Here is a 13,856-nt window from a genome sequence, read left to right as displayed (position 1 = left end):
GGCAATGGTCATACACAGGTAGGCAAACAGGCAGGCGAATCAAATCTAGGACTGAAGGCTATAACTGGTTCTCACAAACAAGCTAGGAAAAGGCTTAGTAGAGTCAAAACTAACAATACCTTAAAGGCACAAACAGAATGAACGGAATTAAATAAGGAGCTGATGAGACCAGGTGAGTAACTAACACAGGTGAAATCAATGAACAAAAATTAAAGACAGGGCTACATTCAAGAACACAAAGAAACAGGGCTACGCTCAAGAACACAACGAAACAGAACACAAGGTTGACTAAGGAAATACAGAACCTTACATCTAAACCATATCTATTGTGACTGTAAAACAGGAAGTCTCCTCCCTTACTGTGAATGATATTATAAAATAAACAAATGTTGCTTTATGAGTCAGGTGACTTTCATTGCATTTCTCAGGAATTCATAATGCGTATGTTCTTCCTGTGATTGATTAACTTGTCCGATGACTTTCTCAATCAAGCTTTTATTGCCCTGTATAAAAGCCTTATCTATTATGTTCGTCAGAGACACCGATAATATTTTCCATCAAGAAAAAGCCAGAGAAAAGTAAATGGAACTGAAATAGCTTAAGTCAAACTGACACTTTATGAAATAATCTGTAATGGATAAGTTATTACAATTTAGTTTGTTACAACGGAAAAATACTGAGTTGTGTGTGACGTGGTGATGAGATTAGGATTCATTTCCAATTCCATGATGATTGTTATTCTATCCTTCCCAGGAACTCTGTCATACAATAAGACATTATATTCTATCCTTCCCAGGGACTCATACAATAAGACATGGTCACAGCATGAGAATTTGTTTTCAATGTCGACACTCAAAACAATGGAAAGCCAAACCCTCTAGACGTTGCCCAGAAATGACAAACCACTTCCAGTTGCCACCCATTCTTTAAACTCATAACCTCAACATAAGTTTTCCATAGTGGTGTCTAGTGTGTGATAGATGATTGAATACTGTATATTAACATATCAGATGTAAACCTGTTGGTAAAATATTCTGTAAGGAATGTATTTGCTGTAACTGTTTTGGATATAGCAAAACTGTTCACGAGGAAGGAAGTGGTGACAATATTGTGTTAACCACAAAAAGACGAGACTATTTGCAGTATCTTACTTCTTGGAAACATGCCTAAAAGATGCAAATACTTTCCCCAGGTAGTTGGAAGCATATCTATATCTTGGACAGATTGTGTCAGTGCAAAAAGGAGTGTCAGGAAATGGTGAAAGGTTCTGTTACTCAGCATGAGTCAAACTGAGGATTGTTCTACACACCACGTTCACTTGTGTTTCTAAATACCAAAGTGGTGATCATACATTATTTTACAATGCTGACACTTTGTGGCTCAGCATTCCAATCCTTCAGTTCATATTGAGATGACCTGGACTGTTCTTACCTGGTATAAGGAAGATGTGTACTAATTTGTTAATGATTGGATCACTATCAGATCTGAGCATCTGGCATCAATAGCTGGCATAGTGTTCATTAATTGTTTAACTGTCACAGAACAACACTTAGATGCTGTTTGCTGGATGACAGACAATGTTCTAAAAGTATGTAGGCCTAGGCCTCATGCATACAGTGCCTTGCGAAAGTATTCACCCCCTTGGCATTTTTCCTATTTTGTTGCCTTACAACCTGGAATTAAAATGGATTTTTGGGGGGGTTTGTGTCATTTGATTTACACGACATGCCTACCACTTTGAAGATGCAAAATATTTTTTTACTGTGAAACAAACAAGAAATAAGACAAAAAAACAGACAAAATCCCCAGAAAACTTGAGCGTGCATAACTATTCACCCCCCCAAAGTCAATACTTGGTAGAGCCACCTTTTGCAGCAATTACAGTTGCAAGTCTCTTGGGATATGTCTCTATAAGCTTGGCATCTAGCCACTGGGATTTTTGCCCACTTTTCAAGGCAAAACTGCTACAGCTCCTTCAAGTTGGATGGGTTCCTGCTAGTGTACAGCAATTTTTAAGTCATACCACAGATTATCAATTGGATTGAGGTCTGGGCTTTGACTCGGCCATTCCAAGACATTTCAAATGTTTCCCCTTAAACAACTCAAGTGTTGCTTTAGCAGTATGCTTAGGGTCATTGTCCTGCTGGAAGGTGAACCTCCGTCCCAGTCTCAAGTCTCAAGACTGAAACATGTTGCCCTCAAGAATTTCCCTGTATTTAGCGCCATCCATCATTCCTTCAATTCTGACCAGTTTCCCAGACCCTGGTGATGAAAAATATCCCCACAGCATGATGCTGCCACCACCATGCTTCACTGTGGGGATAGTATTCTCTGGGTGATGAGAGGTGTTGGGTTTGTGCCAGACATAGCGTTTTCCTTGATGGCCAAAAAAGCTCAATTCTCATCTGACCAGAGTACCTTCGTACATATGTTTGGGGAGTCTCCCACCGCCCTGACAATCACTTCTATTTGTGTTTTTATGTGCTATACCTTTTTGTGCCCACTGCCCTTTCTCCCCAAATCGAAATGGGCACCAGCATCTCAGTGCAAGAGGTGTCACTGTAGTCCCTGGTTCGAATCCAGGCTGCATCACATCCGGCCGTGATTAGGAGTCCCCTAGGACGGTGCACAATTGGCCCAGCGTCGTCCGGATTCTGCCATCGTTGTAAATAAGAATTTTTTCTTAACTGACTTGCCTAATTAAATAAAGGTTCCATTTTAAAAATATATATATAAAAATGAATTGCTTGCTTACTGTCTCTTTATTAAGGACACGGCCCCTTGCTCCTGAAAGGGAGGAGCAATGCCCTAAAACACAGGTGTAACACAAACGTCATGTTGCTAGCCAGGCAGATATAGTTTCTAGGTGAAGAAAGCCTACAGACCATTTGAACAATAAGGTAAGATTTTTCCAAATAACGCTGATAATTATTGTAAATTATTATAGAAAGTGCCATGTACGCAAACACGGTAGCTAGACAATTCAGGTACAATTTGCCCGGCGGTCCTACCCCATTCATAGACGCGACCTACCTGTATTGCTTTTTGATTAAGGTATCTTCAAAGACAGTACAGTATGTGGTATCTTCCTCCCAGACGCTTGATGTGATCGTTTGCGGTACCGTTTTTAAAACATAAGGAACGTAGCTATCCAACGTGGGCATTTCATATGATTCTTTACATACATCTACGACAGTTTCTTTAGTATTATGTTACTTTTCTTATGGTATGTATTCATGTATTCATTTGTGAACGTCAATCATCCGTTTCGTACAATATTTGCAATTGGTACAGTATTTTTTTTGCGAAACATATGTTACAAATTCCCATTTGTTGTGGCTAACGTTAGTTAGTTAGGTGGTTACTGCTAGTGTTAGCTAGTTTTCGGGATTAGAGGAAGGGTTCTCCAACATACTAAGTAGTTGCGAAGCTGCGGAAGTTGTCCATGATGAGATTCGAACACGCAACACGCTTGCCTTAAGCAACCTTCTACCATATGTAACCATACCAATTGTAACATATTTATTATTTCTAGCTGTCATGAAAGATGGTTCAGACTGGTCTCAGACTAGACGTAACATAGTATAATCAAGGACACTCAAATTAATATTGTAATGACCCTGGTTTATATGCGGCAGTCGATTTCCGCGTTTTATAAACCCAGGTTCGTTACAATACTCATTTGAGTGTCCTTGGTTAAACTAACGACCCTGGGTTTATAAGCGCGGACATCGACTCTGCCGCATATAAACCAGGGTCATTACAATATTAATTTGAGTGTCCTTGATTATACTATGTTACGTCTAGTCTGATACCAGTCTGAACTATATTTCATGACAGCTAGAAATAATAAAAAGGTTCAATTACTACACACCTTTTACTAGGGTCAGAGTTCCCACACGAACACATCTCCATTTTACAGCATGTGTTTACAAAAAAAGGGTAATTAGCGTTCTAGCATTCTCTTAATGTCTGTGTTGTAACTGGGAAAAAATGCTGTCGGCCGCAAATGTTATAAAGCAAGTTAAAACTAAGTGTATATTTTGCATTTGTAATATGAAAGTAAAGGACTTTGTTTTTAGAACCGTAACGTTATCGCAGTTTAGAATCGATTCACATTTTATAGTATTTGGATGTTTTGGAAATAACATGCAAAGTCCTTGACAAGTTCACAATTTTACAACTGTTAGATGGTTCCTTACCCTGCGAAAATGTCTATGGACCAGGAGAAACTGTAATTTGTGGTACAATTGTTTTTAAACCACCATTACAAACGTTAGCAACTGCTAGCTAAAATCAATAGAAGTGATCATGAGAAACATGTCAATCACCTAAAATCAACTCTCTATATTTGTTTTGATTGACCTTTTTTTAAGGTGATTTGGCCATAACACAACATGCTCACATGCCCTCCATCACTTCCATTGATTTTTATCTAGGGTTGGCTGAAGTTTGTAATGGCTGTATAAAGAACTAAACCATGGATTAGTTTCTCCTGGCCCATAGACTACTTTCAGGGTGAGGAGTCATCTAACATCAAGCTTTAAAATAGCGAACTACTCCTTTAAGCAGTAAAGGCTTCAATGAATAACTGTAGGCTCCTTATGAGTACATTCTTGGGCTAGCTAGGTCCCAGAGTCCAGTAACGTTCGTTAACATTTGGCAAACCTTATTGTGAGTGATATGTGTATTTCCTTGCCAACAGTGTGATTAAGGCAAGTGGATATTTAGCTAGCCGATCAAACGCTACAATTTAAAATTGAGTTGAGTGGCGACAAATGTGGGTGGACTGAAACTCCGACATCACATATAATCATGCGTGCTATTATTTGGGTGCTGAAATCTGTCGTTTTTGATAACTTCAATTTGCGACGCCAGAGCTCGTATCGGCACGCTAGACGCTGCTCAGCTCCATCATAAATCGTTGAGTTTAGTCGGCTAGTGGATATTGTGAGAAGTTGATCCGCTTAGGTGGGCATCTAGCAAAACGAACAGTACAGAACAAGCAAACCAGGAAATTGTGTGCTGCTTGTTACAGAAAAGACGTCATGCAGCCCTCTAACGTCTGTTGGTCCTTGACGATATGGATGGCCCAGCTGGCCTTGACTGTTCTCACTGTTCAAGGTGGGGTAATTTCTGTATAGAATCAGAATCCTATTTCTTTGTATCTCCCTCTTTCTACAGATGGTAGTTTGTCGCTTACACTACTACAGTTTGTGAGTTGACATGAAAATGTTGTCTCCTGTATTTGTTCATCTTGGTCATTAACATGAACTAAATTTTGCCTCCACCTCTTTCAGCTAAAAACTGTACCAAACCCATAGGAGGGGAAAACATGGTTTTGTCAGATGCCTTCATCACGCAAGAGACATTTGTAGATGGGGCAAAAGTCACTTTTCAGTGTGCAATTGGATATGCCAGTACAGGATGGTCTCCGCCAGTCACCTGTACTGCTGGCGTGTGGAGTGAAGTGAAACTGAAATGCGAAAGTAATATAATCGTCTATTTATTTTTGTTCTGGAAAGTTGTGCCATATTCTTGTAAATATTTCCAGTTTTTACTTACCCACTCGAAACTTGATATATTCATTGCCCATCCTTAAATCAAATTGAAATACTAGCCTGGAATTCGGACCTGTTTTGTGCTAACATTCAACTCTTTCTCACTCTGTCATTTTGAAAATCTGACTGGTTTTCTCTATGGTTGTTTCAGGGAAGTCGTGTGGCAGCCCAGGAGAAGTGACGAACGGCCAGTTTAATCTCTCTGAGGGGGTCTTGTTTGGAGACCAGGTAGTTGCTACCTGTAATACTGGGTCAGTGCTTTCTTGAGTCTTAGATGTAATTACATTTTTATTTTTTTAGAATTAACATGTCAACATTTTCACAAAGCTGTCCATTTGTTGGCCTAATTTAGTGATTTTTCCAAATAGGCCTTAATCAAACTTCCCCTCCCTAAAAGCTAAACAAAAAGTCATTCAATTTCAGGCATATTATCTGTTTTTACTATTTTGATCAGAGCTGTGAACAGTCTCTGTTGTAACCCTTACTATCCTGAAAGCAAAGTTGTAAAAAGTGTCTCGTATTGTCTAATCTTTCTATATTTCAGCTATGTGCTTGTGGGCAGTGGTGTAAGGACCTGTATGGCTGGAGGCTGGGATGGCAGAGTTCCTGTATGTGAAGGTTGGTAATCTGAAGGAGCATGTCAATTGAAAATAACATTAACAGTTCTGTGCATGTGCCTGAATCATCTCTTCATAACTGCTGTTGTGCTCTAATCTGCAGTGGTGAAGTGTGGAAAGCCCCCAAACATTGTCAACGGTGGGCCTGTTGTCCCACCTGATGATACGTATGACTATGGAAGTGTCGTGCAATATGACTGTGAGAAGGATTACACTCTGGTTGGAACTAAATCCATAACCTGCAGTGAGAATGGAGAATTCCAGCCAGCTCCACCTGAGTGTAAAAGTATGTTGAAAGCTTTCCTTTTCCCCTGTTTTTATAAGTATGATTGTTAACAAAACAATAATGAACTGCTTACACCAGGGGTGTCAAACTCACACCATGGAGGGCCTAGTGTCTACTGGTTTCTCCTTTCAATTAAGATGAGCAGATGAGGGGGAGTTCCTTACTAACTAGTGACCTTAATTCATCAATCAAGTACAAGGGAGGAGAACCCGCAGACATTCACCACTCCCTAGCATTCTCCTCGCCAATGTCCAGTCTCTTGACAACAAGGTTGATGAAATCCGAGCAAGGGTAGCATTCCAGAGGGACATCAGAGACTGTAACGTTCTTTGCTTCACGGAAACATGGCTCACTGGAGAGACGGCGTATGCTTTATGGTTAATGGGACGTGGTGTGGCCAAAACAACATACAGGAACTCAAGTCCTTCTGTTCACCTGATTTAGAATTCCTCACAATCAAATGTAGACCGCATTATCTACCAAGGGAATTCTCTTCGATTATAATCACAGCCGTATATATTCCCCCCCCCAAGCAGACACATCGATGGCTCTGAACGAACTTTATTTGACTCTTTGCAAACTGGAATCCATATATCCGGAGGCTGCATTCATTGTAGCTGGGGATTTTAACAAGGCTAATCTGAAAAAATTTAGGGATTCTTGTTATCAGCATATCGATTGCGCAACCAGGGCGGGAAAAACCTTGGATCATTGCTATTCCAACTTCCGCGACGCATATAAGGCCCTGCCCCGCCCTCCTTTCGGAAAAGCTGACCACGACTCCATTTTGTTGATCCCTGCCTACAGACAGAAACTAAAACAAGAAGCTCCCGCGCTGAGGTCTGTTCAACGCTGGTCCGACCAATCTGATTCCACACTCCAAGACTGCTTCCATCACGTGGACTGGGATATGTTCCGTATTGCGTCAGACGACAACATTGACGAATACGCTGATTCGGTGTGCGAGTTCATTAGAACGTGCGTTGAAGATGTCGTTCCCATAGCAACGATTAAAACATTCCCAAACCAGAAACCATGGATTGATGGCAGCATTCGCGTGAAACTGAAAGCGCGAACCACTGCTTTTAATCACGGCAAGGTGACTGGAAACATGACCGAATACAAACAGTGTAACTATTCCCTCCGCAAGGCAATCAAAGAGGTAAGCGTCAGTATAGAGAAAAAGTAGAATCTCAATTCAACAGCTCAGACACGAGGTATGTGGCAGGGTCTACAGTCAATCACGGATAACAAAAAGAAAACCAGCACTGTCACGGACCAGGATGTCTTGCTCCCAGGCAGACTAAATAACTTTTTTGCCCGCTTTGAGGACAATACAGTGCCAATGACACTGCCCGCAACTAAAACATGCGGACTCTCCTTCACTGCAGCCGACGTGAGGAAAACATTTAAACGTGTCAACCCTCGCAAGGCTGCAAGCCCAGATGGCATCCCCAGCCGCGCCCTCAGAGCATGCGCAGACCAGCTGGCTGGTGTGTTTACGGACATATTCAATCAATCCCTATCCCAGTCTGTTGTTCCCACATGCTTCAAGAGGGCCACCATTGTTCCTGTTCCCAAGAAAGCTAAGGTAACTGAGCTAAACGACTACCGCCCCGTAGCACTCACTTCCGTCATCATGAAGTGCTTTGAGAGACTAGTCAAGGACCATATCACCTCCACCCTACCTGACACCCTAAACCCACTCCAATTTGCTTACCGCCCAACTAGGTCCACAGACGATGCAATCTCAACCACACTGCACACTGCCCTAACCCATCTGGACAAGAGGAATACCTATGTGAGAATGCTGTTCATCGACTACAGCTCGGCATTTAACACCATAGTGCCCTCCAAGCTCGTCATCAAGCTCGAGACCCTGGGTCTCGACCCCGCCCTGTGCAACTGGGTACTGGACTTCCTGACGGGCCGCCCCCAGGTGGTGAGGGTAGGCAACAACATCTCCACCCCGCTGATCCTCAACACTGGGGCCCCACAAGGGTGCGTTCTGAGCCCTCTCCTGTACTCCCTGTTCACCCACGACTGCGTGGCCACACACGCCTCCAACTCAATCATCAAGTTGCGGACGACACAACAGTGGTAGGCTTGATTACCAACAACGACGAGACGGACTACATGGAGGAGGTGAGGGCCCTCGGAGTGTGGTGTCAGGAAAATAACCTCACACTCAACGTCAACAAAACTAAGGAGATGATTGTGGACTTCAGGAAACAGCAGAGGGAACACCCCCCTATCCACATCGATGGAACAGTAGTGGAGAGGGTAGTAAGTTTTAAGTTCCTCGGCGTACACATCACAGACAAACTGAATTGGTCCACCCACACAGACAGCATCGTGAAGAAGGTGCAGCAGCGCCTCTTCAACCTCAGGAGGCTGAAGAAATTCGGCTTGTCACCAAAAGCACTCACAAACTTCTACAGATGCACAATCGAGAGCATCCTGTCGGGCTGTATCACCGCCTGGTACGGCAACTGCTCCGCCCACAACCGTAAGGCTCTCCAGAGGGTAGTGAGGTCTGCACAACGCATCAGGACACCTACACCACCCGATGTCACAGGAAGGCCATAAAGATCATCAAGGACAGCAACCACCCGAGCCACTGCCTGTTCACCCCGCTATCATCCAGAAGGCGAGGTCAGTACAGGTGCATCAAAGCTGGGACCGAGAGACTGAAAAACAGCTTCTATCTCAAGGCCATCAGACTGTTAAACAGCCACCACTAACATTGAGTGGCTGCTGCCAACACACTGACTCAACTCCAGCCACTTTAATAATGGGAATTGATGGGAAATGATGTAAATATATCACTAGCCACTTTAAACAATGCTACCTTATATAATGTTACTTACCCTACATTATTAATCTCATATGCATACGTATATACTGTACTCTATATCATCGACTGCATCCTTATGTAATACATGTATCACTAGCCACTTTAACTATGCCACTTTGTTTACATACTCATCTCATATGTATATACTGCACTCAATACCATCTACTGTATCTTGCCTATGCCACTCTGTACCATCACTCATTCATATATCTTTATGTACATATTCTTTATCCCCTTACACTTGTATCTATAAGGTAGTAGTTTTGGAATTGTTAGCTAGATTACTGGTTGGTTATTACTGCATTGTCTGAACTAGAAGCACAAGCATTTCGCTACACTCACACTAACATCTGCTAACCATGTGTATGTGACAAATAAAATTTGATTTCCCATGGAATGAGTTTGACACAAGTTGCTTACCCTGTAAAATCTATTTGTGCTTGCACTTTTTTCCTCCATCACACCGTCATGATCAAATTCCAGATGACCTCCTCTGAAAGATAAATGTGTAAATATCACAGTATCTAGCTTAATAAAATCAAACATTATCACAGATGTGCATGAGACAGGCTAAGCAAGCAGTCTAAAGCATGTTTAATGTGTAGGCCTAATCTAATAATCATGATGCAACATTAAGCTCAGAGGAAGTAGGTTTCAATAGAATCTACCCTATTTATTTGATAGATAATGATGTATTATTCATAAATGGGTGATTATAACATTGTTTATTGCTTCAAGTAGTCTAAAACCAATAAATAATATACTTTTGTCATGTTGTTCACCTCAAAACAGCAGCTAATGACATATCTTTGTTTACGTCTGCAGTGGTGTCATGTCCTAATCCTGTTGTTGAGAATGGTGTTCGGATTGACGGCCGTCCCCCCTATACGTACCTGTCTTTTGTGACGTATAGGTGTAATGCTGGATATGAGATGGAGGGACAAGCCAGTCTGACCTGTGAAATAGAAGGCTGGTCAGCTCCTTACCCAACATGCAAAGGTAAGACTGATTTCACTGTTTGTTATTTAACACAATTCAGCATATACTTTAGGTCAGATATTTTGCATCATTTGGTGTTTATGACGGGAATACCAATGTGTCAGCAAACTGTCTTTTTTTAATGGAATTGACCTCTACTCATATAAACACATTGAGGTGTTTTTGATAAGAAAAGATGGTACATGTGTTAGTGTTCATGGTAGTTGTTGTTTTTCTCCATATGCATGCCTGTGCATCGTAACCTCTGGTATTTATTTTCCCTTTTTGCACTTTATTTGTGATGGACTAGCTATTGGGTCCAACACCATTCTACTCATTGGACCACACTGGCTCATTAAAGCATTTAAGAGATCATAACAGTAAAGTGTTATGACAGACCGGACAAGAATAGTTAGTGGTCTAATTACAGATGAAGTCGGAAGTTTACATACACTTAGGTTGGAGTCATTAAAACGCGTTTTCAACCACTCCACAAATTTCTTGTTAACAAACTATAGTTTTGGCCAGTCGGTTAGGACATCTACTTTGTGCATGACTCAATTCTTCCAACAATTGTTTACAGATTATTTCACTTATAATTCACTGTATCACAATTCCAGTGGGTCAGAACTTTACATGCACTAAGTTGCTGTTCCTTTAAACAGCTTGGAAAATAACAGAAAATTGTGTCGTGGCTTTAGAAGCTTTTGATAGGCTAATTGACATCATTTGAGTCAGTTGGAGGTGTACCTGTGGATATATTTCAAGGCCTACCTTCAAACTCAGTGCCTCTTTGCGTGACATAATGGGGAAATCAAAAGAAATCAGCCACGACCTCAGGGGGTTAAAAAAATGTAGGCCACAAGTCCGGTTCATCCTTGGGAGCAATTTCCAAACGCCTGAATGTACCACATTCATCTGTACAAACAAGAGTACGCAAGTATAAACACCATGGGACCACGCAGCCCTCATACCGCTCAGGAAGGAGACTCCTTCTGTCTCATATAGATGATTGTACTCTGGTGCAAAAAGTGCAAATCAATCCCAGAACAACAGCAAAGGACCTTGTGAAGATGTCAGAGGAAACGAGTACAAAAGTATCTATATCCACAGTAAAAAGAGTCCTATACTGACATAACCTAAAAGTCCGCTTTGCAAGGAAGAAGCCACTGCTCCAAAACCACCATTAAAAAAAGGGGACATGGGGACAAAGATTGTACTTTTTGGAGAAATGTCCTCTGGTCTGATGAAACAAAAATAGAACTGTTTGGCCATAATGACCATCGTTATGTTTGGAGGAAAAAGGGGGAGGCTTGCAAGCCAAAGAACACCATCCCAACCGTGAAGCACGGGGGTGGCAGCATCATGTTGTGGGGGTGCATTGCTGCAGGAGGGACTGGTGAACTTCACAAAATAGATGGCATCACGAGGAGGAAAATGTATGTAGATATATTGAAGCAACATCTCAAGACATCAATCAGGAAGTTAAAGCTTGGTCGTAAATGGGTCTTCAATGGACAATAACCCCAAGCATACTTCCAAAGTTGTGGCAAAATGGCTTAAGGACAACAAAGTCAAGGTGTTACAGTGGCCATCACAAAGCCCTGACCTCAATCCTATAGAAAATGTGTGGGCAGAACTGAAAGTGTGTGCGAGCAAAGAGGCCTACAAACCTGACTCAGTTACAAAAGCTCTGTCAGGAGGATTGGGCCAATCTTCACCCAATTTATTGTGGGAAGCTTGTGGAAGGCTACCTGACTCATTTGACCCAAGTTAAACCATTTAAAGGCAATGTTACCAATTACTAATTGAGTGTATATAAACTTTTGACCCACTGGGAATGTGATGAAAGAAATAATAGCTGAAATAAATAATTAACTCTCCTATTATCCTGATACTTCACATTCTTAAAATAAAGTGGTGATCCTATCACGGAATCCAATCCGGCTGCACGCGTGCGCCATCGTGCATAAATGCATCCCCCCCCCCCCTCACATCAATCGTGATCCTGATGCGCAGGTTAAAATATATCAAAACAAACTCTGAACCAATTATATTCATTTGGGGACAGGTCAAAAAACATTAAATATTTATGGCAATTTAGATGGCTAGCTTGCACTTGCTAGCAAATTTGTCCTATTTAGCTAGCTTGCTGTTGCTAGCTAATTTGTCCTGTGATATAAACATTTAGTTATTTTACCTGAAATGCACAAGGTCCTCTACTCCGCCAATTAATCTACACATAACGATCAACCGACTCGTTTCTAGTCATTTCTCCTCCTTCCAGGCTTTTTCTTTCCTTGACTTTATATTGTGATTGGCAACTTTAATAAATTCGGTTCATTACCGCCACTGACCTCGTTCGTCTTTCAGTCACCCACGTGGGTATAACCAATGAGATGGCACGTGCCATCTGCTTCTATAAACCAATGCGGAGATGGAAGATGCAGGATTTGCAGAGCGATCTGCGTCACAAATAGAACTGACTTCTGTTTTAGGCCTTGGCAACGCAGATGCTCGTTGGCGCGCGCATAATTATTGAATAATATAGATTTCTACATTTACTTTGCAGCGCATGTGACAAGCTCGTGTAGTCAGCCTGTAAGACTGTCTCCTGTATTTGTTCACCTTGGTCATTAACATGAACTAAATTTTGTCTCCACCTCTTTCAGCTAAAAACTGTACAAAACCCATAGGAGGGGCAAACATGGTTTTGTCAGATGCCTTCATCACGCAAGAGACATTTGTAGATGGCGCAAATGTCACTTTTCAGTGTGCAATTGGATATGCCAGTACAGGACGGTCTCCGCCAGTCACCTGTACTGCTGGCGTGTGGAGTGAAGTGAAACTGAAATGCGAAAGTAATATAATCGTCTATTTATTTTTGTTCTGAAAAGTTGTGCCATATTCTTGTAAATATTTCCAGTTTTTACTTACCCACTCAACTTGATATATTCATTGCCCATCCTTAAATCAAATTGAAATACTAGCCTGGAATTCGGACCTGTTTTGTGCTAACATTCAACTCTTTCTCACTCTGTCATTTTGAAAATCTGACTGGTTTTCTCTATGGTTGTTTCAGGGAAGTCGTGTGGCAGCCCAGGAGAAGTGACGAACGGCCAGTTTAATATCTCTGAGGGGGTCTTGTTTGGAGACCAGGTAGTTGCTACCTGTAATACTGGGTCAGTGCTTTCTTGAGTCTTAGATGTTATTAAATGTTTTTTATTTTTTAGAATTAACATGTCAACATTTTCACAAAGCTGTTCATTTGTTGGCCTAATTTAGTGATTTTTCCAAATAGGCCTTAATCAAACTTCCCTCCCTAAAAGCTAAACAAAAAGTAATTCAATTTTAGGTGTATTATCTGTTATTACTATTTTGATCAGAGTTGTGAACAGTCTCTGTAACCCTTACTATCCTGAAAGCAAAGTTGTAAAAAGTGTCTCGTATTGTCTAATCTTTCTATATTTCAGCTATGTGCTTGTGGGCAGTGGTGTAAGGACCTGTATGGATGGAGGCTGGGATGGCAGAGTTCCTGTATGTGAAGGTTGGTAATC

General features: G+C 41.5%; 1 protein-coding gene across 1 annotated transcript in view; it reads left to right on the top strand.

Moving 5' to 3' along the window:
• Window positions 1-2,807: 2,807 nt before the first annotated feature.
• LOC115132411 (sushi, von Willebrand factor type A, EGF and pentraxin domain-containing protein 1-like) overlaps window positions 2,808-13,856 on the top strand; it is a 55,012-nt gene continuing 43,963 nt past the window's right edge. The window contains exons 1-10 of the mRNA XM_065021090.1: window positions 2,808-2,900; window positions 5,039-5,124; window positions 5,301-5,489; window positions 5,713-5,812; window positions 6,106-6,179; window positions 6,282-6,464; window positions 10,147-10,320; window positions 12,972-13,160; window positions 13,382-13,481; window positions 13,773-13,846. Coding sequence (XP_064877162.1) covers window positions 5,049-5,124; window positions 5,301-5,489; window positions 5,713-5,812; window positions 6,106-6,179; window positions 6,282-6,464; window positions 10,147-10,320; window positions 12,972-13,160; window positions 13,382-13,481; window positions 13,773-13,846 — 1,159 coding nt within the window. The 5' untranslated portion in view covers window positions 2,808-2,900; window positions 5,039-5,048. The remainder of the gene's footprint in view (window positions 2,901-5,038; window positions 5,125-5,300; window positions 5,490-5,712; window positions 5,813-6,105; window positions 6,180-6,281; window positions 6,465-10,146; window positions 10,321-12,971; window positions 13,161-13,381; window positions 13,482-13,772; window positions 13,847-13,856) is intronic.

This window comes from Oncorhynchus nerka, linkage group LG7 (genome assembly GCF_034236695.1).
Source record: "Oncorhynchus nerka isolate Pitt River linkage group LG7, Oner_Uvic_2.0, whole genome shotgun sequence".
Classification (NCBI taxonomy): domain Eukaryota; kingdom Metazoa; phylum Chordata; class Actinopteri; order Salmoniformes; family Salmonidae; genus Oncorhynchus; species Oncorhynchus nerka.
Note: the sequence above shows the minus strand (reverse complement) of the source record. Positions and strands in the feature narration are given on the sequence as shown.